The following is a 23,597-nucleotide window of genomic DNA, read 5'->3' as shown; positions in this document are numbered from 1 at the left end:
CCTGTCTTCAACGGTTCTGCCATCTGTTTACTTCAACATCTTCACTGCTACAGCTATCATCAAAGTCACTGTTACCACTCACCCAAAATGTCTGCAGTGTCTCTCCATTGATCTTCCTACTCTCAATATATTCAGTTCTCACAGCAGCCAAAGAGATCTTCTTAAAAATGTCAAACACTGTCTTCTCTAATTGAAACCATTCAAAAATTCTCATAACAAATCCCAGAGTCTTTCCTGATGGTCTACAGGACTCACATAACGGCCTCTGCTGCCTCTCTGAGTTCATGCCCTTCTGCTCTCCTTCTTGCATTTTCTTCTCCAGTCATATTGGCCCCTTACTTTTCACATAATCAAATACATCCTCTTCTTTCTTTTTGAGCTGTTCTTCCTTCACATTCCACCAACACTCATGCTCTCACTTTAGTCAAGTCTCTATGCATATATCCCTCTCTTGTTGCTTCTGATTGACCTTTCTGAATTACCACTTGTATCCATCAGATCTGTTGCAGAACAGCCACAAAATCTCAGTGACAGACAAAAAACACATGTGCAGGTCAGATGGGGAAGGGGTTTTGGGGGTTGGTCATTTTCCTCAAAACTTTAGATCTATCTGAAAGTGGGTTCTCACTGTAGGTTGCCCCCATATCTGCTAAATGTCTTTCATTTTTGAATTCCTGAAATATGAGGTGGGGTAGGTGCCCAAGGAATGTTTGCTGAATAAATGAATAAAGCAATGAATTAAGATACAGGAATTAAAAAAGAAATTAATAGATATAATAAGAGATTAGGTAACATAATTCACTTAACCTACACTCTTTATTTACAAATATAAGTTTGGCTAAAGGTTTGTCAATCTTGTTTATCTTTCCAAAGAACCAACTCTTTGTTTCACTGATCTTTTGTGTTATTCTTTTACTTTTCATTTCATTAATTTCAGCTCTGATTTTTATCATTTCTTTCCTTCTACTAATCTTGGTGTTGACATAACTCTAAATGTTAACCATGCCAATTCTCCAATGAAATGACACAGACTGGCAGATTGATTTGAAAAACAATACCCACTACTTCTTGCCTACAAAATATGTACCTCACTGGCAAAGATAAACACAGGCTAAAAACAAAAGGAATGAAAAAGATATTCCAAGCAAGTGGAATGTGAAAGTAGTTATATTCAGATCCAACAAAGCAGAGTGTAAACCAAAATTAGTTGGAAGAGACAAAGAAGATCACTTCATATGATAAAGGGAACAATCCATCAAGAGTATATAACAATTGTAAACATATACACATTGGATATTAGGGTACCCAATTTCATAAAACAAAAACTACTGCACATTGAGGAACAGATAGACCCCAACATATTAATAGTGGGTAATTTCAATACCCCACTCACACCCATAGATAAGTCATCCAGACAAAAAAATCAACAAAGGAACCTCAGAATTAAACACTATAGATCAGATGGACTTAATATTTACAGAATATTCCACCCAACATCCACAGAATACACAATTCTTCTCAGCAGTCTGTGAAACTTTTCCAAAATCAATCACTTTATAAGACAACTCACCAAATATAAGGAAACTGAAAAACTTCTTTTATTTTATGAGAATACAATGGAGTAAAACTAGCAATCAACATCAAGCAAAATTACAGAAAATATAAAATACATGGAGATTTAACAATATACTTTTTAATGATCAGTGGGTCACTGAAGAAATAAGGGGTGGAATTTAAAATTCCTAGAAGTAGATTAAAATGAAAGCTCAACATACCAGAATTTGTGGGATACCAGAATTTAAGAATGTTTATAGCAATAAATGTTTACATTTAAAAAAATCAGACAGCTCTTAAATAACATAATAATATATCTTGCTCCTATAATGTGTGAGATGAATGATGTAAGAACCTGAGGTAATTTTGTTATCTGTTCTATTTTATTTTTACATGGTCAGATCAGAGAACAGGCACATGTTTCTCAGGTCTGGTGAATGGTCGCTGTGCACAAGAGCTCCCAGGCAGAATGACGAAAACGCAGTGCTGCTGTGAGCCAGGCCGCTGCTGGGGTGTTGGGACCATTCCCGAGGCCTGTCCTGTCAGAGGTTCTGGTGAGTGGAAGGCACTGTTCTGCTCAGGACAGACAGTGGTGGGAAAATTATCCTTTTCCTTGAAGTCAGTTCATATTTGTATTCTGTTAACATTGTCAATGACTTCAGTATTTTCTGGGGGAGGGGATAGTGTTGTTTATTTGGGGTCAGTTTTGATAATCTCCAATTTTGTAGTATCAGACAAACTTCTGAAAACCAACTTGTTTTTGTCCAAGTATTTTTAAAAAGTATTTTGAATGTTAGTTTTTCAGTTTCCTTTTATCTTTGCTGAACTTTAATACCTTCATTTAGATTGTATTTCAGGAATAGCCTCAGCTTATAGTGTTCCAGTGCTTGAAAATATTTTCTTTCCTTTCTCATGACCTGAAAATTAATATCTTTCATTCAATTTGCTATATTAACTGCCTTATAAATAAGTCTATAATAGAAAATCGCTTTAGCATGAATCAGAAGTGCCTCTTATACATAACATGAATTACTTTAAAGAGCAAAGTTAGTGCCCAGTAAATAATCTTGGAATCTTCTGGTTTCACTAGTCATAGATAATTAATAATTTTATTTCTCTTTATAAAGTACATGAATTCTATGAATAGGTAAGGAAATAAGGCAATTTCTATATTGTTTCTTCACTTTGATATGTGTACAACTAAGGATCAGATTGTTTAAATTAATGAATATTGTCTACTATTAAAGTACACATTAGAAAAACATATTATTTCAAAATCATATGAAAGCCTAATCCCATAAAGAGAAGAAAAGAGACAGAAATATGTATGGGTGTAATACTGATGAGGATTCAAGTAAAACCAAACATACAGAATGAATTAGCTAAAGCTTTTTCACCTGTTCAAGTAAACTTCTTGCATTCATACTTATGTCTGGAATTTTATGGGTTATACTTAGAGGCATAAAATAAAAATGCACATATAAAGGATGCTTTGTTTATATAACTCAATTGACATAATGTGGCATATAGGTTTTAGGTAATTTTAAAACACTGTGCCTTTTTCTGCTACTGCCAGCATTGAAAACATTTACCTGGATCATAACCTGCTTATTCATATTGTGTAAACAGGTAAACTAAAATGCTCTGTTACCATATGCCAGCTGCTTTCATTATGCAGAAAGAAATGCATTTGTGTTTAACCAAATGTTCTTTTTTTCTAGAGGAATATCGCAGACTGTGCACAGATGGACTTCCAATGGGAGGAATTCCAGGGAGTGCTGGTTCCAGACCTGGAGGCACTGGGGGGAATGGCTTTATCCCAAATGGCAATGGCAATGGCTATGGCCCAGGAGGGACAGGCTTCCTTCCCATCCCTGGAAGCAATGGCTTTTCTCCTGGCGTTGGGGGAACTGGAGTGGGGGCTGGAGGTCAGGGGCCCATCATCACTGGACTAAGTAAGTGGTCACATTTCCTGTGCATTCTTTGGTTTTCTGCCTCAAGTGATATAATACTCTTTTACAAAAGGCATGTGTGTGTGAGTGTGTGTGTGTGTGTGTAAACTACTTCAAGGATTAAAATGTAATAGTACTAAATTTAGGAAAATATTATTTTTATGTTCTGTAAACTTTCTACTAAATTGAAAAAAAAAAAAAGTGTGACCTAGGTGCTTTGAAAATACAATCAAGAGCCTGTTACTACTCAGATCCAAATGTTTCCACCAAAAGGCATGGCTTTGGTTCCAGTGTATTTCATTTGACCAATTTCAACTGCCCCATTCGTGTATCTCTTGAATTACTTTTCCAAAGCCATTTTTCAACTGAGATAAAGTAAGCCCTGCTCTGTGCCTGTACAAACATTGTAATGCACATATCTTTCTTTTCCTTGCCCTTTTATTGTTAAGTTGCTTAAGAAATAAAGAACCGTTGGCTCTGACCAGAATTGGCATTCATGCACTTGACATTGAAGTTCACTCTTTAAAAGCACTGCTCTTGCTAATAATATTTAATGATGTCCCACAGTGTTATATTTATTCTTTTTGGCATATTGCCTACTTACTATATCGAAATATTCAGCAAGTTACAGAAAAAGAAATGGAAAGCACTCAAGTGTATGGCAGAACATTCCTGGAATTTTAAGAAGACATTATGGGCAAAGTTTCCAGATGTGTAACTTAAATGCAACTTACAGCCATGTGTCTCAAGAATATTTTTTAGATCCTCCATATTAAAATTTAATAAAATATAGAATAATGTGGGCTTCTGATGTACAGTTGATTAACTTCTTATTTAATAATTTTTTAAAGTCAACTCTAAGAAAAGTAATGCATGTTGTAGCAATTAAATGTTACCTGTGCTTTAATTTTTCACAGCAATTCTGAACCAGACAATAGACATCTGTAAGCACCATGCTAACCTTTGTTTAAATGGACGCTGCATACCTACTGTCTCTAGCTATCGATGTGAATGCAACATGGGTTATAAGCAAGATGCAAATGGAGACTGTATAGGTGAGTTCAGGATTCTGACATCCTTTTAAGTTTTCTTAGTACCTGTTAGTCTGTAAGAACAAATTGGACTGAATATGATTTTTTTCAAAATCTTCTGAAATAAAGCTGACTTTGTAGCCGTCTCTCCAGTGCATATGCTTTTCCCTGTACCCCACCCCAACCCTTAACCTACTTGCTGAGCTAGGTCACTCAAGGATTTCCTATCCTCTCACATCCTAAATGCCATTGCTGTCTCTGACTCTCTCTTTCCTTTCTTCTTAGAGATGCTTACTCTTAATATAAATTAAAGATTAAAAGGTATCCTTACTGCAGTGAAAATATTTTGAAAACAAAATTCTTCTTAAAACATGATAAAAATAGGCTACTAAAATCTGATATCCAAATATTTTGGTCTCAGACCCTTCAAACTCCAAAAAAATCTATTAATAATTAGTGTATTCAAAATCAAAAATTAAAATCTTAAAACACTTATTCACTTAAAAATAACAACAAGGGCCAGGGATATGGCTCATTGATACAGCACTTGTCCAGCTTATACAAGACCCTATCCTTTGCACCAAAAAAAAAAAAAATTGACTAATTAATTGATTATTTAAAAACAACAACAAACCCTGAGTTAATTCCCAGTAGTGCAAAAACTAAATAAAAATAGCAAAAATATATTCATCACATATAAATGTCAGTAACATTTTTATTGAAACTGTATTTTCTATAAAAAAACCTATATTTTCTAAAACAAAAAGAGCTTAAGTCTTATATCTTCATCTGTATTTTATCTATTGTAATATATTATTTTGGTTGAAAAATACAATGAACTTGTCCAAGCATATATGTATTTGGGGAAGGGAAGAAATATCTCATAGGCTTTCTAGATAATTGTGGATACTTTTTGATACTCCACTAAAACTCAGTAAGCAGTGAGTCTTAAAGTATACTGGCAGTGTAGAATCTGACATCATACCAAGAAACTTTTTGTGCTTTTCTAGTAAGTCCATTGGTCTAGCTTGTGCTTTGAATGGATTTTGTAACACACTCTAAATCATTTGAAATATATTGATTCACTGTATTACACAGATCTTTCCAAAGATAACATTATTTAATATCAAAAAACCACATTTGAGAGCCGAAGGAGTGACTCAAGTGATAGAGCACCTGACTCGCAAGCATGAAGCCCTGAGTTCAAACCCTAGTACCACCCAAAAGCAAACAAAAAGAACAAAACATTTGAACCAGGCATGGTGGTTCGTACCTGGAATTCCAGGACTTGAGAGGCTGAGATGGGAGAATTGCAAGTTTGAGTTTAGCGTGGGATTCATAGAGAGTTTAAGGCCAGGTGGGCCAAATGGCAAGATACTGTCTCAAAACCAAAACCAAAAGCAAAAATAAACAAAAAAACTCACATTTAATAATATCATCATCACATTCATTAGAAATGTTTTTATATATTGGGAAACATTCAAGTCAATAGTAATAAGTACTCTTTCTGAATTCTGTCACTTTTAAGCTTCAATTTTAACATTAGGATCACATAGTCTGTTATTTTCCTTAAAGTGAAGGCTCATTCTATTGTTTTTAAGAAAATGTCTGTCAAATTCATAAGTCAGAATTATTGTAATTTGTTTGTCAGTTTATTCTTCAAACAAAAATAGTATTCTGTGCAAAAGCTGGTAATTTAGAGTACAATTCAAGCAGTTGTGCAAATGCTTTTCCTGGAGACACTCGTACTTCAGTCGTGGTACACAGGGTTCCATCTGCAGTACTACTGAGATCATTTCACTTTTCCTGTTCTTTAGCCTCCAGTGACAATATCCCTCTCCATGGTTCTGATGGCCACCTCTATGTTACTGACTCCCAGATCTCTAGCTTTACCCTAGAATGTTGTGCTTAGTGTTAAACTTCCATAATCAAATGTTAATGACACCGCCATGTTTCCAGTTTTATCTGGCCAGAAACTTAGGCAAAAATTGGTAATATTAAACCTAGACCTATAAATACATTATTTGATATCTCTGTGATAAAATTAACATTATTACAGTGTTGTTGACTGAAATACCATGAGTGTCTCCAGGAAGAGCATTCATAGTGTTACCCAGTGTCATATGTGTAACCATATGATCATATGATCATATGTGTGTTTTATAGCTAGCATCACCCTAAATACCAAATTTGGACTCAGATTTTCTTTTAAAAAAATATAGAAGAGAAGCTAGGCACAGAGAGAATATCATAATTTTGCCAAGTCATTTTGAAAAAATCTAAGTGCACTAAGATTCTAAAAGAAAATACGAGCTAACTATAATAGTTGAGAAAAACAAGCATTCCGAAATATGTACAAGACTACACGACCAGAGTAATTAAGGAAAGCTTAGCTCAGGATTCCTGTGTGAGGTTGCACACAGGGCGCCACTCACACAGTCTACATAAATTCCCCATCCTTAGGTTATCCAGTGTATAACCATTTGCAGCACCCCTGGCTTAGCTGACTCCCCTGATCCTATGCAAGTTATAGACTGCCTGAGTTGTGGTGTTATGTTTAAAACATCACAAATACGCATATATTTATGCTTATTAGAACTTGAAAATGATTTTCTTACCAGAAAATGTGATAAGTACATAACACATAGCATGTTCCCTCTTTCATATGCATATGTGATTAAAATTTACCAAACTGAATTTGATTGACTGTGTCTAATAGTTGCCATTCATGTGTCACTGAACAATACACTCACTAATAAATAAATCTAAGCCCAAACTTTGGTATTTTCCAGAAGCTAACCAAACACCATTTATTTCCTGTTTACACTCAGGCACACCTTATTCTCAATTGCAAAACAGTTATACTATTGGGGGGGGGCATATTTGTGAGCTATTGGTGTAAAGATGAGCTGTCTTTAAGGATCAGAAATTCTCTCTGTAGTCTTGGTATTACCTGTTATTTTTCAACTAGGGTTCTGGTAGGGAGTTAAACCTACCAGAAATGATTGGGATGACTGTTTTCCCAATTCTCCCTGAAGGTGATAGATGCATAGATAATACTACTCTAGATGTACCAGAGATGAGTTAATTACACACACAAAGGAAGCCTTCAAATTATAAGGACTGATTTTCCTCAGTACCACAGTGGGAAGAGCTGCCGCCATTCTTATCAACTCAGTTGATGGGATTGTGAGTCTGCACAGTTACATGTTAACATAACCAGGTTCTGCATTTTACCCCATCCTGTTGCAGACAGTTACACTCCAGTCAGAGCTCCTCATTCTGTCTACCATTCAGCTGAGGCTTCTTTGTTCTAGCTATTATAACACAGAGCTTGGTGTGGGAGAATACTTTTCAGAAAAGGAGTTCATGATATTTTCCAATCCTAGTGTCTTTCTAGTGTCAGCTTTTAATTATTTTCAACTTATAAAGAACAAATTAGCATTTAAAAAGCTGAGAGAATAGTTGACTAGAGTTTTACTTTACAGTAGCTTACATTAAAACTGGTAACTACTTCAATTGTACTAGTGTTTTGAGGATGGTTAACTGCCATTGCTGTTTGTTAAGTGCCTGTTGCAGCAGCTTAACTTAAAGGCAATGGCTGTTCTATCCAGAGATCAAAGATAGGGAAAATAGAATTGGGTCCATTTTGCTCCTATGAAAATTATTCCTAAGTCCTGAAATAATTATATTTATTCATCATGTTTTCTCTCCTTTTCTGGAGAATTCTATTCTAAAATTAAAATTTGTGACTCTCCTAGTGTCTGTGTAAGTCAAACTACGGTTAGGAATGTTTTTTTGCTTTTTTTTTAAATTTCTTTTATTCATATGTGCATACAATGTTTGGGTCATTTCAACCCCCTTCCCCCCCTGCCCCCTCCCTTTCCCCCACTCACTTTCTCTCCCCACTACCCCCTCACTACCAGGCAGAAACTATTTTGCCCTTATTTTTGTTGAAGAGAGAGTATAAGCAATAATAGGAAGGACCAAGGGTTTTTGCTAGTTGAGATAAGGATAGCTATACAGAGAGTTTACTCACATTGCTTTCCTGCACATATAGGAATGGTTTTAATACAACTCAGATAATTTTATTTTGGGAGAAAAAGAAATAATTTCTCTTCTCTTGGGCCACAGGTAATCTTAGAGCCCTTGAAAATTTTTTTAAAAAATGATCATTTCTAAGTTAGTATATAAAATATTTTTGAGGGGAAATTCTTTAACCCCAATAATATTTGGGAATTTAACCAGGCTGTCAACATTTTTCACAATTCCTTTATTTTAGGAATCTTAAAATCTCATGAATTTTGCTTTAAAATACTCAGGCCCCAGTGACAGCACAGAAAAAGTCCAAGTTGACTTATCATAGTAAGTAAGTATTTTCATTTCTATAAAGAAGACAAAGCAATATCACTTGGCCAGGTGCCAGAGGCTCACACCTGTAATCCTAGCTACTCAGGAGGCAGAGATCAGAAGGATTGTGGTTCAAAGCCAGCCCAGGCAAATAGTTCAGGAGACCCTATCTCGAAAAAAGCCATCACAAAAATAGGGCTGGTGGAGTAGCTCAAGGTGTAGGCCCTGAGTTCAAACCCCAATACCGCAAAAAAAAAAAAAAAAAATTCTCTTGGAGGTGCTGGAATGTGAGAATCAGAGTACAGAAGAGACATGAAATGCTCATTTCAGAAGGTGAAAATGGTCATTTGTGATTCTTCCTAAACTTCCTTACTGAGAGGCCAATGGGCCAATGACACAGCTAGTAATAAAGTGCTCTCCTAGCACGTACAAGGCCCTGGGTTCCATCCCTGGGACTACAAAATATAAATAAAATTGAGATAAACAAAAGTTAAAATCCTTATTCCTGGAAAACAAGCAAAAAGCAGCAAGCGGGATCTAAAAGTTATATGACATTGCAAAGTCATTAAGAGCTTTTGGTACTTGGTTTCATTTCCGATGAAGAAATAAGTGAATGATTGTATCTCTTCTGTAGACTGGACCCTTGATGAGGTCCCTAAGGGGCTAGGCAAAGAAACATGAATTACAGCTGAAATGCCAGATAGCCAGAAATACTGTGTTAGCAACAAGCAGCTTTGGGAGCAGGTTCTCAAGGGGAGAAAATGTCCCAAAAAGTGACACAATGGGAACAGTTGACTTGAAGTGGTGAGGGCCTCTCGTGTTCACGTAGAGGCTTTGTCAAGATACAGCTATGACATAATTTTTAACGGTCAGATTTCAGTGAGTTGCACATCAAGAATAAAAATGATGCTTGACAATGCATCCTGAAGGTGTACTTTCACAGTGAAACACCATTAATGATACATATGTTTTTAATGCTCTGAACTCTCTCTTTTCTCATTTTACTTCATTCCTTTTGCTCAGTAGAATTGATGTTATCAACCAAAAGTTTAAATGTAAGTGAGTCTTAATGGGCTGAAAGGGTCTCTGAATGAATTTTAAAAAGTACTTAATCCTGTTATTCTTTGTTGTTTTTATTTGTAATGAGGATTTTTTTTTTCCCTTTACCAGCAAGGATTCAATTTCACTCAGTCTCAGTGTTTATATAAATGAGATTGGTGCCTTTGAAATCAGCCCAGTTCTTCTGTTAAGAACATCTGTGAAAGGAGCAAGTTTATTAGAACAGGAAACCTGTGAAATGATTGTATTGTTGTTTTCTTCAATTTAGTTAAAATTGCATTGCTAATGGTTCCTAAATGGTAAATCACTATGCCCTCACCAGCTAGCCAGCTTCTTAATGTTCCAGCGTTCAATAATACTTAGTGAGCATTGCAAACAAAAGATAAATTAAACTTACATTTGGCACAAATGATTCCACTGGGATTTGCTTGTTTTGTTGTTCAGTTGTTTGGTTCTGCAGTGCCTGCGTTCAGCATTTAATCAAACTTTGGGAAACCTTTAGTGAAAATGTGGCTTAATCACATTTCAGACCAGAATTAGTATTTACATAAAACATCTTACATTTAAAAAAAAAAAACTGTGCCAATGTTAAGATCCTAAAGAAATCTAAAATTAATGAAAAAATTGACTGTTTTAATTAGTTTTCATTTGTTGCTCTCTTATGTTTGTTACTACAGAATAACAGCCTCAGTGAATATACAGTTGTATATATCAATTAGTTCAAAAGAAAGCAACAACAAAGAAATTCTGTAATCCATTCATCTCTTTCTTTAAAACTAGTAGCAGTGACAACATGTAACATAAATATATAAATGCTCTCACTTTTATCATGTGTTGGTGGGAATGTAAACTAGTACAACCAATCTGGAAAAAAATTTGGAGGCTACTTAAAAAGCTAGACATTGATCTACCATTTGATCCAGCAATACCACTCTTGGGGATATACCCAAAAGACTGTTACTCCAGAGGCACCTGCACATCCATGTTTATTGCGGCACTATTCACAATAGCCAAGTTATGGAAACAGCCAAGATGCCCCGCCACCAACGAATCGATTAAGAAAATGTGGTATCTATACACAATGGAATTTTATGCAGCCATGAAGGAGAACGAAATGTTATCATTCGCTGGTAAATAGATGGAATTGGAGAACATCATTCTGAGTGAGGTTAGCCTGGCCCAAAGAGAACAAAAATCGTATGTTCTCCCTCATATGTGGACATTAGATCAAGGGCAAACACAACAGTGGGATTGGACTATGAGCACATGATAAAAGCGAGAGCACACAAGGAAGGGGTGAGGATAGGTAAGACACCTAAAAAATTAGCTAGCATTTGTTGCCCTTAACTCAGAGAAACTAAAGCAGATACCTTAAAAGCAACTGAGGCCAATAGGAAAAGGGGAGCAGGAACTAGAGAAAAGGTTAGATCAAAAAGAATTAACCTAGAAGGTAACACCCACGCACAGGAAATTAATGTGAGTCAACTCCCTGTATAGCTATCCTTATCTCAACCAGCAAAAACCCTTGTTCCTTCCTATTATTGCTTATACTCTCTCTACAACAAAATTAGAGATAAGGGCAAAATAGTTTCTGCTGGGTATTAAGGGGGTTGGGGGGAGAGGGAGGGGGCGGAGTGGGTGGTAAGGGAGGGGGTGGGGGCAGGGGGGAGAAATGACCCAAGCCTTGTATGCACATATGAATAATAAAAGAAAAAAAAAAAAAAAAGAAAGCCTCTGCAGTCTAGAAAAGACTAAAGTTCTAATGGCTTACCACTTCTCGTTCCCTTACTTTGTCAAATCTTATTTCCATTAAAAAAAAATCAATTGGATTCAACAAGAACTTCAGAAGACAAAAAAAAAAAACCTTTCATTGGTCTCTGATACTGTACTAAGACTTAGAGAGGCTGTTACCAGGGCTGGGTACAAAGCTCATGCCTGTAAATCCCGGCTAGTTAGAAGGCAGAGATATGGAGGATAGTAGTTTGAGGCCAGCCAAGGGAGGAAAAAGTTGGCAAGACTTCATCTCAAACAATAAACTTGGCATGATGGTATGTCCCTGTAATTCCAACTATGTTAAAGGCCATAGGTAAGGGAAACACAGTTCAAGGTGTGATCTGGCAAAAACATGAGATCACACCTCAAAAAGGCTGGGTTTGTGGCTCAAGTGGTCAAGTGCATACCTAGCAAGCAGAAGACCCTGTGTTCAAACCCCACCATTGCTGAGAGAGAGAGAGACTGAAGCTGTGACTGTGCCCATATTGCTCAAGATGGGCTTCCTGGCACTTGGTGGTTGTCTCTTTTTAAGGCCCATACTTTTAATCCATTAGTCCTACTGAAAAATCATTATTTCTTGATTAAAGCAAACCTTCCTATACCCCTCAGTTGGCAATATCTCTGTAAATCTCAATTACCTCTACATATTTGAAGAGAGGAATTTTCATGAATTTACAAATACTACACTATTTAGACTATTACCACTGACTGGCCTTCTCTCAAGTTTGGGAGGGCTAATGTACTTAAAACAAACATTTCTACAAATGGAGCAATGTCTGCAATGGTTTCTTTTGCTGCTCACAGATGTTGATGAGTGCACATCAAATCCCTGCACTAATGGAGATTGTGTTAACACACCTGGATCCTATTATTGTAAATGTCATACTGGATTCCAGAGGACTCCCACCAAGCAAGCATGCATTGGTAAGGCACTCACCCTCACATGCAAAAATGTTCCATGAAATATTACGACTAAGACTGTTGAGGTTAAAAGTAAATTTAAAATAAGACACGGAATGACTATTGCATTGCTACAGCCTTATTTTATAATGTCCTCAGAGCGCTCCCTTTAAATACAAACTATTTGCTCATAACACAGCAATGTGGTATCTGGTTTCAAAAAAACTTCAGTTTATCTTCCTTCCCTACATCACAACTTCCTTTCTCTGGTTAATAGAGTTTAAGATTTAGAGTGATTTTTCAACTACTGTTTTCTTTGAACCCTACATGTAGTCTGACACCAAATCATGCCTTGTCTTGATTCAGTCTCATTGCTATACCCACTACCGCCGTCCAAACTCTACCTCACTGACTGCTGGTTCATTTTGGAATTCTTTTACCAGATTACTTTGCTTGTCTTCTTTTTCATTTCCTATTCATCCATGGGTAGTTGCTTGAATCTGCTTTCTCCAGCAGTTTTCATCATATTACTCTTAATCCAGAAATTCTGTAGTTGCTTTTCACTTACCCAACATCTTGTTCTGACTTTTAAGTTCTTTATCCACTATGGCAAAAACAGCTGCACCAGTAATTCCAGCTGCCCTACCCACCCTCTTAGGCTCTCTGCACACCCCATTTCCTTTTCTTTCTTTCCCTCTTTAGCCACTATATGGCCTGTAAAATTGCTTACACCTACCTATCCAAGAAGCAAAGCTGATGAGAGACGAAAATTTTGCTGAAGAAGCAGCCTAGGCTTAGACATTACACATAAAAATAAACTGGGTATTTTCAAACTGCATTTATATCTTACTGTTTTAATCTAAGTATTTAATAAAAGAATAATATTTGACTATCCTTAATCTTCCCAGACATTGATGAGTGCATCCAGAATGGAATCCTTTGTAAAAACGGTCGATGCGTGAACACAGATGGAAGTTTCCAGTGCATTTGCAATGCTGGCTTTGAATTAACTACAGATGGAAAAAACTGTGTTGGTATGGAAATCTTTTGCTCCTTTGCAAAAGATTTTTAAAGGATATACATTTTTATTTAAAACCATATATACTGTTTCCATGAAAACTTCCACCCTTCATATGTGACAATTCTTCAGGGAAATTAGATAGGTAAAATATAAATGCATTTAACATAAAACTATTAAAGCAAGGGGATGGATGTTTTTTGGGGGGAGGGGATGTTATAATGGTGAAAATAACTTCCCGCTTCTGAAAATGTCCTGGTGGTATGTGTTTAATTGTAAGTAAGTTATTCTTCATCAGTTCAAGTCATTTTAAGGTGTCAGAGTTACAACACTGAGAGAGAGAGATTTTCCCCTCCTCCCCAATTTGGGAGAATATAAAAATTTTGGCGTATGTAGCAGTTGAGTCTCCAAATCTGTGGTCCTGATGATGTCAGGAAATACTGGAATGTTCTACTCACACAGTAGCAGAGTATATTTCATTCACTAATGAGAGCCCAGGCCATTACACCTGCAGTTTACATTGTTTTATACCCTCTTACATAAGAAACATCCACTGAAATCCTATTACCTTTTTGGGTAAAATAAACACTACTCACATTTTATGTGGTTTCAGCAGCAGCTGAGCAAAATACTTACTCATTTCTTTTTCTTTGTGTTGCCTTACATTGGAGGTTCTTCCAATTCTCCACACTATTTGAGCTCATGCAGTTGACATTCTTACTTAAGTAAATAAAATCCATGAGCTCATGGCTCAAGTATGTAGTGGAGTTTGAGTGGAGATTGCGGAAGGAGAGGAAATTGATTCCCTCCAGGTCAGTGGTCCATGTCACTCTCTGTCTTCTGCAGACCATGATGAATGTACAACCACCAACATGTGCTTGAATGGGATGTGCATCAATGAAGATGGAAGCTTCAAGTGCATTTGTAAACCAGGATTCGTCTTGGCTCCAAATGGGCGTTACTGCACTGGTAAGGATGGCTTAGAGATAAGAAAGAGACATGATTAAAACCATCCTTTTTAGATGAGTGAATCATGCAAGAATTACTTTGGTTGCTCATGTGGATTTCATATTATTCACATCTCTTGCTAATTCAGTAAGGCAGGTATGTAAAGCTTCCTAGAAAAACACACACTGGAATCAGGAACAGTAAGTAATATCTTTACAAAAGGAATAATGGCATAGGAAAAATTAAGGAAATGACAGATTTGTTGTGGAAGGTCTGGAGGAGATGATGTCGAAATAATTTCTGAATAAAAAAGAGTAAGAAAAAAATCTTGCAAAGTTGTCATTTTTATGTGTTCCCAGAAGTAGGTTTTCTTTCATTCTTTCATTATTGATATACATTACATCTTTTCCATAAAGCTAACCTAAGTTTCATTTATAGGCATATCATTGTCTAAAAACCTTACATTGATTTACATTGAAGTCATAATTATAATACTTTTATTAATTATTTTGTGTAGGAAACCATTTTGGAGACCAAGTTCCAGTGATAACTTTAATAAGCAAAATATAGGCCTCTTGGAAATTATTTATTTATAAATAAACTGTAATATGTTTATACAGCCCTATTTGCTTTAGCTATTTTCAGAATAAGGTCTTGCTTTTATGCCCAGGCCCGTGTAAATTGCGAACCTCTTATTTATGCTTCTTTTGTGGCTGGGATTCTCTAATGCCACCATGCACAGCTTTTGATTGGTTGAGATGGGGCCTTGTGAACTTTCTGCTTGGATTGGCCCTAAACTGTGATCCTCCTGATCTCTGTCTCCAGAAAAACTTGTATTACAGTTATCTCAGCATTTCTTAAGAAACCTAAGTATACATATAAAGATGATTTCGAGCTCACCAGTTTCTGCCTTCAAGAAATTATGTGGTAACTCTTAAGTTGTGAAGTGTTCATGACTTAGCAGCTCTGTGTTTGAAGTTTGTTTCATCTTTTAAGAAAGCTCTTTAGTGTTGGGCTACACTTGATAAACTCAATGGATGGAAAATTAGAAGAGATACTTCAAATTATTTTATTACTATACAGTGCTCAAATTAACATCAAAACAGCATCTACCTGTAGTTAGTGAAAGATTTTGTGAAAAAATTATAAAAGTTTACCATAATTTTCAAAGAATGTATTTTGCTTAACTAATTGGAATTACATTTTATTCAATATTAAACACAGTTGTCAAATAATAAGATGTAGTCAGAGGCTCCTTTTTGTTCTAAATGCATGAAGCCACTTTTACTCGGTCTTTCTGTAAAGGCGTTTGAAAAGGTTGAAATTTCACGTCAGATCTGTTATCATCTACAAGGTAGCAAGTTAGAAGGCTGATAGTTACCGAGCAATGGCAACAGGCACACTCGTGTTACTCAGTAACAGCCTGACTTATGTCACCCTCTGGGCAGACATTGATGAGTGCCAGACCCCGGGAATCTGCATGAACGGGCACTGCGTCAACAACGAAGGATCCTTCCGCTGTGACTGTCCCCCGGGCCTCGCTGTGGCTGTGGATGGACGCGTGTGTGTTGGTAAGTGCGGCGCTCTGCAGTGGCCCACTATCCAAAGACATGAGGATTGGAGACTTGGCCAAGTGAGAGACGTCAGTCACAAAAGACCAGGAATGTATGCTACCCCTCATAGGAAAGGCAAAGAAGGGGCAGATGTGTGTACTAGTGACTGCTGAGGGCAGAGGGAATGGGAGTGAGGGGAGAGCAAGGTGAAGGCTAAGGGATGTCTCTGAGATAATGAAAATGTTCTAAACCAATTCTGTCTGAATATTCTAAAAACTATTAAAATGTAGTTTCTAAATAGGTGAATTTTAAAATGTGTAAATAATATCTTTTTGGGTTTTTTTTACTCATATGTGCATGCAATGTTTGGGTCATTTCTCCCCCTTCCCCCACCTCCTCGCTCTGCCCCCTACCCCCTCGCTACCCGGCAGGAACTATTTTGCCCTTACCTCTAACTTTGTTGTAGAGAGAGTATAAGCAATAATAGGAAGGAACAAGGGGTTTTGCTGGTTGATATAAGGATAGCTATACAGGGCATTGACTCACATTGATTTCCTGTGCGTGGGTGTTACCTTCTAGGTTAATTCTTCTGATCTAACCTTTTCTCTAGTTCCTGCTCCCCTTTTCCTATTGGCCTCAGTTGCTTTAAAGTATCTGCTTTAGTTTCTCTGATTTGAGGGTAACAAATGCTAGCTAGTTTTTTGGGTGTCTTACCTATCTTCATATCTCCCTTGTGTGCACTGGCTTTATCATGTGATCAAAGTCCAATCCCATTGTTGTGTTTGCCCTTGATCTAATGTCCACATATGAGGGAGAACATACGATTTTTGGTCTTTTGGGCCAGGCTAACCTCACTCAGAATGATGTTCTCCAATTCCATGCATTTACCAGCGAATGATAACATTTCATTCTTCTTCATGGCTGCATAAAATTCCATTGTGTATAGATACCACATTTTCTTGATCCATTCATCAGTAGTGGGGCATCTTGGCTGTTTCCATAACTTGGCTATTGTGAATAGTGCTACAGTAAACATGGGTGTGCAGGTGCCTCTGGAGTCACCTGTGTCACAGTCTTTTGGGTATATCCCCAAGAGTGGTATTGCTGGATCATATGGTAGATCAATGTTTAGCTTTTTGTAAATAATATCTTAATAAAACTATTTTTATTTTTAAAAAAGAAAGGACAGAGACCCCCTACACAGCCTCCTTCAAAAGGCTGTCATGAGATGCAATTTAAAATGTCAGAAAGCTGGGAGCATGCTTCAACTTCAGTGGTGGGGCACCTGCCTGGCAAGCTCAAGGCCCTGAGTTCAACTCCCAGTACCACAAAAAGTAAATAAATAAAATTAAATATTTAAATAAAATGCTGGATAAAAAATGGCTTTTATGCCAGCATCCTCAATAATATTTAAAAACTGAATTCTAAGTACAATGGATTTTTATTTTATTACTAACAAGTGAGACATGAAAGGAATTATAGTTATATTTAAGTAAATTCTTAATTTTACCCAAATAAAAGTTGAAATGTAAATAACCTATACCATAGAACATGGACTCATAGCAAAAGCTAAGAAAATGTTTTTAGTTTTTCCTCACCACCACAATTCAACTGACTATAGAAGCAAGGGAAGAGAATGAGGGAGAATATGTATTTTATTCTGACCTATTCAGAGTTCATCCTGGAAACATTTGTCAAAAGGATTCCATGAAAATGAATCAGAATTATCAAGCATCAGAAAACATGAAAGGCCAGAAAAACAGAAATATTGTTGGCAGTTCAAAACCCGAAAAATATGTTCTAATGATAACGAGAGCAGAATACATTGTGAAAAATACATTAATGGTGTTTTCTGTCCACAGTGCGTTCATGAGCAATCAAGGATGAATTAGCAGTTGTGCACCCTCTATTTTTCAGCTTGTGCAGTAAAACAGAAATTTTGCTTGAAAGTATACTTGAGAGAAATGAAATTCTTAGAAAAGGTTATTAATACTTTACTTGCACCTCTGTGAAACAAAACATTTGGATCCGCAAGGGGGAGAAAGAAAGAAGAATCTGCAGATGGAAATAATCTGTTCACTCAAATTCATCCACTTTATCCAGTCTGGATTTATTCCAGCCTACAGGTTGTCAGCACTTTGTTCAGGAATATTTCAAATACAACAGCTAGAAGAATGTAGCTCTTTCCTGCTTAGAGAGCTAAAATATTTTCATTTGCCTCAATATACATAGTTGCTTTTTGCCTTTACCTAAATGATCCTCTTGAAATCTACAGTGAGAACAAACCTAGCTTGGAAAGGGGAAATTATTTTTCTTACAAGCAACCGACATGTGAGTGACTGTTATGTATTCACTGTTCAGACATAAAACTTCATTCCCTTGTCATACATGGAAAACAAGACAAATTGTTGGAAAGCCCTTCCTACTTTTTCATCATTGCAGTGACTTAAACTTTTTAAAATAAAAACTGTTTGTTTTGGATGTGAAATTATATATTGCTGTTCCCATAACATGCTAGAAGTTTTCTTCATTCTTCTGTCTTTGCTGTCACTTTTGAGACCCATTTGTTATGTTAGAAATGAACCATTGCTATGATTTATTAGATTTAACACTTTAATTTTAGATTTCCTCTTTATTCATTTTCTTTTGTTTCCCTAGATTTTGGGATTTCAGAAAATTAAGCTATGATTTCTTTTGGTGGTTCTGGGGGCACTGAACTCAGGGTCTAGCACCTGCTAGGTAGGTTCTTTACAATTTGAGCCATGCCTCCAACCCTTTTTGTGTTGCTTATTTTTGAGATTGAGTCTCGTTTTATGTCCAGGCCAATCTGGACTGCAATTCTACTTGTGTTTCCCCGCCTAACTGTGATAACAGGCATGTACCATTATGCCCATCATTGGTTGGGATGGGCTTTTGCAAATTTTTGACCGGTCTGGCTTTGACCTGTGACCCTCCTGGTCTCCATCTCTCAAGTAACTAGAAATACAGCATTCTGCCACATGCCTGCCCTAAGCTATGGTTTTAACCGGTATATTAAACAAGTGAAGTCAGCTGTAGTTTTGCATCTTTCCCATCCTTTTGGATTGAGTAAATTTTTAAATTTACTCAGTGTGCAGTTGATCTATTAAGCAAGGCAGAAAACTCAGGCCATTGTAAAACTTCAACAAATATTTTTCAATAATAAGAAAATTCATGAAAGCAATCTGAATTTAGAAATTAGAATATCCATTATCATGTCGTAATTAATAATCAGAACTGGGTTTTCAGTTACAATTTTCCTTTCAAGCTCAGATCTTTAGTGAGTGAGAATGTTCAGAGGAGAGATTACAAGGTGGAGGCAGGGGAGATCTTATATTGGTGACACTCCTACGATGGTGTCTAGAGTTCCAGTCTTCATAGATATTTAAAGCCAACTGCTTCTTTGGGGCACTCTTCACCCAGCTTCTGATGCTTTAACAGTCGGTTAGCACACACTAAACTCATGGTATCTCATCACTTTCCTTCTTCATGTGACCCTTTCCAATCCATGGAACCACCATCTTCTTCCTGACTACTGTGACCAGAAGCCAGTCTCACTCCTCTACCTGTCCTTTGTTCTTGTTTTTTATTTTATCATTTTTACATTTATTTACATGTGTATACATTGTTTGTGCCTCGCCTCGCTTCCAGGCAGAACCTGTTCCACTCTCTTCTCCAGCTTTGTTTAAGAGAAAACTTAAGAGATAATAAGAAAGACATAGCGTTTTGCTAGTTTGAGATAAAGATAGCTATACGGAGAAATTCCTAGCATTGCTTCCTTGCATTTGTGTATTGCAGCCCACATTAGTTCATCTCTGCCAGATCTCTTCTTTACTTCTTGGTCCCCTTCTCATAGTGGCCTCTGCTAATTTAAGGTTACTTTATTCATTCCTCAACAGGGAGCACATCAACTACTTTCAAGTTTTAGTTTTCCTTCCCTTTCCCTATTTTTCCCATGCTCATTTTCCCCTTAATGTGTGACCCTTGTCCAATAATATTACTGCATTATGTGGTCTTGGGCAAAATACATTACCTCTCTGTGCCTTGTTTCTTCATTAACATGCATTAAACATGTTCGTATTGAATACTTTATAGAAAAAAGTATTGAACAGTATCTGGCACATAGTAAAAGCAAAATAAGGAAACAACTACTATTATTATTTTATTATGGCATATCTAATGTATAGTCTTAAGAGTTGCTGCTTGATACCTTAAAAGCAACTGAGGCCAATAGGAAAAGGGGACCAGGAACTAGAGAAAAGGTTAGATCCAAAAGAATTAACATAGAAGGTAACACACATGCACAGGAAATTAATGTGAGTCAACTCCCTGTATAGCTATCGTTATCTCAACCAGCAAGAACCCTTGTTCCTTCCTATTATTGCTTATACTCTCTCTACAACAAAATCAGAAATAAGGGCAAAATAGTTTCTGCTGGGTATTGAGGGAATGGGGGGAAGAGGGAGGGGGCAGAGTGGGTGGTAAGGGAGGGGGTGGGGGCAGGGGGAAAATGACCCAAGCCTTGTATGCACATATGAATAATAAAAGAAAAAAAAAATTAAAAAAAAAGAGTTGCTGCTTTAAGTAATAAAACAACACCAATACTAAAGAAAGAAGAGTAAAATAAAATTAGCTTTTTGTATCCATACATATTTTACCAGTGGTGTGTAAAATTTGCCTCAAAAATACCTCATTTTGAGAAAGAAAAGGAATGCTTAAATTTGACAATACATGCAAAAGATAGAGCTTAACACCTTGTTATAATTCCCTGCCAAAGCACTTCTGTTCTTGTTAAAGACAGAGGAAGGAAGGAAGGAAGGTAGCCACCGTTTTTTGAGTATTTTCTGTGTGTCCTAGAAACTGTGTTTAATGCTTAACAAATGTACTCTCATTTATTCTATAATTTCTGTTTAGTGGGTCATGAAAGGGTCAAATAATTTATGTAAGATAGTGCTATGTAGATCTGAACCCACACATGAATTATGCTACTTTCTTTTTTGTGGAACTTCTGGCATTGGATACTCTGGACATCTTAGCTAACCTGTAACACAAAGTATGGATTTGTCTTATTTTTCCAGCGGGTTCTATAAGCTTCTTATTTTCTTGCTTCTAAAAATTGTGCATTACATATGTTCTTACATGAAAACAAATAATGTTCACCATTCTCTGATGCCTTCCAAGATAACTGGTAATGTTCAAAGAACTCACAAAAATCATAATGGAAATCATGAACTCTGTTTTATTTGTGTAGGTTCTTGTTTGCATTGAGTAACTCACAGCAAACTCAACCAAACTCAGCCATAGCAGAAACAGAAAGTGTCTAAGAGTAGAAAGTGTCTTCAGGGTTCAGGGTGGTAAATGTCATGATCCTCTTCCATTTGAACATACAAATATCTCATTGCTTAACACAACCATAAATCTTATTCCTTTAATGAGAAACTCTCCAAGAACATAAAAAGTCATTGGATGGTTCATTTTACATAATAAATAGACATAGTTATTTCCAACAAATTATGAATTACTGTAGATATTTATAATGGATTATCACTGTTGAAATTACCCTATCAACACACCTGTTAGAAACTGTACTGCTTCTCTGGCCTTTATGATGATGTCATTTTTTTAATAGTTCACCATTTATTGACTCATAAAATTATAGCATATTTCATAATTGAGAATGAAAAAACCAAGGAGGGTGGTGCTTCTTTGGGATATAGCTTGACATCGTGGAAAGGGAAAGCACTTTGGAAGTCACACAGGCTTGATCTGAATTCCAGCACAGACACTGGAGATTCCAGGACTTAGAGCCACTTGCATAACCCTGAGCCTCATCTTCCTCATCTGTGAAATGTGGGCAGTGACCACTATGCTATAGACTCAATGACTTGACTGTTCCATGAGATCGTGTCTGCAAAGCAACTAAGCCCAATGTTAGACACTGAGTGGTAGTTATTCTTTTTATAACTGGATTTATTGAAAAAATCTGAGATTAAACATAGTCACAAGTAGTATCCTGAGGGTTGTAGAGAAAGACTACCAATTCAGAAAGTTAAAGCCAGAAATCTCATGGCTAATCAGTGTCAGTGACTTCAAGGTAGTTTAACTTCATGAGAACTTCTCAAATAGAAACAATAGTAAATGCCAACTTGAGTCTAGGACAGCCAGTGATTAGAGATCAAAGCGGTATTTATAAATGTTGACATTTCCTTGATTCAATGAAAGGCCTGGGATAATGGATACTTATGTGCCACATAGATTTCTTGGGAAATTTTTTAAAAAAGAGTTGTTGATTTGCATTCATTCTTTCCCTCACTCTACAAATATTTGTATATTTCCTAACACTATTAGATACTAAAGATGCAAAAATCAAAAGAAAATGGTAGGTGCCTTCTAGAAGCTTCCAATCTAGTGTTGGGTCTTTTATTTTTTTGGAAGAGGAGAGTTCTGGAATTTGAACTCAGAGCCTCACGCTTGACAGACATATGCTCTACTGCTTGAGCCTCTCCTCCACCCCTTTTGGTTCTGGTTATTTTAGATAGGATCATGCCTGGACCACAGTCCTTCCTTTAAATGCTTCCAGATATCACTGGGATGACAGTTATGTGTCACCACGCCCAGCTATTTTTTGTTGAGGTGGAGTCTTATGAACCTTTTTTCCCAAGCTGATCTGGAACCTCCATCCTCCTGACCTCATCCTCTCTAGTACCTACGATTCAAGGTGTAAGCCACCGGCATGCAGCTTAACCTTCGGTTTTGAAGTCTCCTTGTCACTATCACTGTACTCAAGTCACTGTCCTTTTATTTCCATTAGATACTCATATGCGCAGTACCTGTTATGGTGGAATCAAGAAGGGAGTGTGTGTGCGTCCTTTCCCTGGTGCAGTGACCAAGTCTGAATGCTGCTGTGCCAATCCTGACTATGGCTTTGGAGAGCCCTGCCAACCATGCCCCGCTAAAAATTCAGGTAGACACATGTGCCAATTTCACACTTAATGAGAATATCGATATGCGCAATTAGGTGTTTGACCACAGAGTACATCAGTTCTGAAGTGTTTTGGCATTGTTTTACATTGAAGAAGAAAAACACAATTCTAAATTGATACGTGATGCATCTAATAAAGAGCTTTGATTTGTGTTTGTGTAAGAGGCTGTTTAGACAAAGTGAGAACATGGTGAATAAAAAGGTCTATTTGCTAATACAGTTAAAATAGTTGCTCAAACTTGGTATATCAATGTGTCAGCTGCTATTTCCTTGATTTGTGGTATCACTGTGGAAATAAATAGAATAACATTAATTTACCACACTTTCAAGGTTATAAAAATACATGACAACTTGATTTTATTCATTTAATCTTGACACAGTATGATGTCAAGCTGGTCTTATCAGTAGTTCCAGACTTGTAGGTGGATAAGGTTGACTCTGTTTCATTCGTACTTTCAC

The 23,597-nt window shown here is 36.7% G+C and overlaps 1 protein-coding gene across 1 annotated transcript in view; it reads left to right on the top strand.

Annotated features, from left to right (window-relative positions):
- The window catches only part of Fbn2 (fibrillin 2), a 240,565-nt gene that overhangs the window by 122,715 nt on the left and 94,253 nt on the right, over positions 1 to 23,597 (top strand). Inside the window, exons 9-16 of the mRNA XM_074076622.1 lie at positions 1,956 to 2,108; positions 3,276 to 3,509; positions 4,424 to 4,561; positions 12,524 to 12,643; positions 13,528 to 13,653; positions 14,484 to 14,606; positions 16,034 to 16,156; positions 22,968 to 23,120. Coding sequence (XP_073932723.1) covers positions 1,956 to 2,108; positions 3,276 to 3,509; positions 4,424 to 4,561; positions 12,524 to 12,643; positions 13,528 to 13,653; positions 14,484 to 14,606; positions 16,034 to 16,156; positions 22,968 to 23,120 — 1,170 coding nt within the window. The remainder of the gene's footprint in view (positions 1 to 1,955; positions 2,109 to 3,275; positions 3,510 to 4,423; positions 4,562 to 12,523; positions 12,644 to 13,527; positions 13,654 to 14,483; positions 14,607 to 16,033; positions 16,157 to 22,967; positions 23,121 to 23,597) is intronic.

Source organism: Castor canadensis, chromosome 6, assembly GCF_047511655.1.
Source record: "Castor canadensis chromosome 6, mCasCan1.hap1v2, whole genome shotgun sequence".
Taxonomy (NCBI): Eukaryota; Metazoa; Chordata; class Mammalia; order Rodentia; family Castoridae; genus Castor; species Castor canadensis.
Note: the sequence above shows the minus strand (reverse complement) of the source record. Positions and strands in the feature narration are given on the sequence as shown.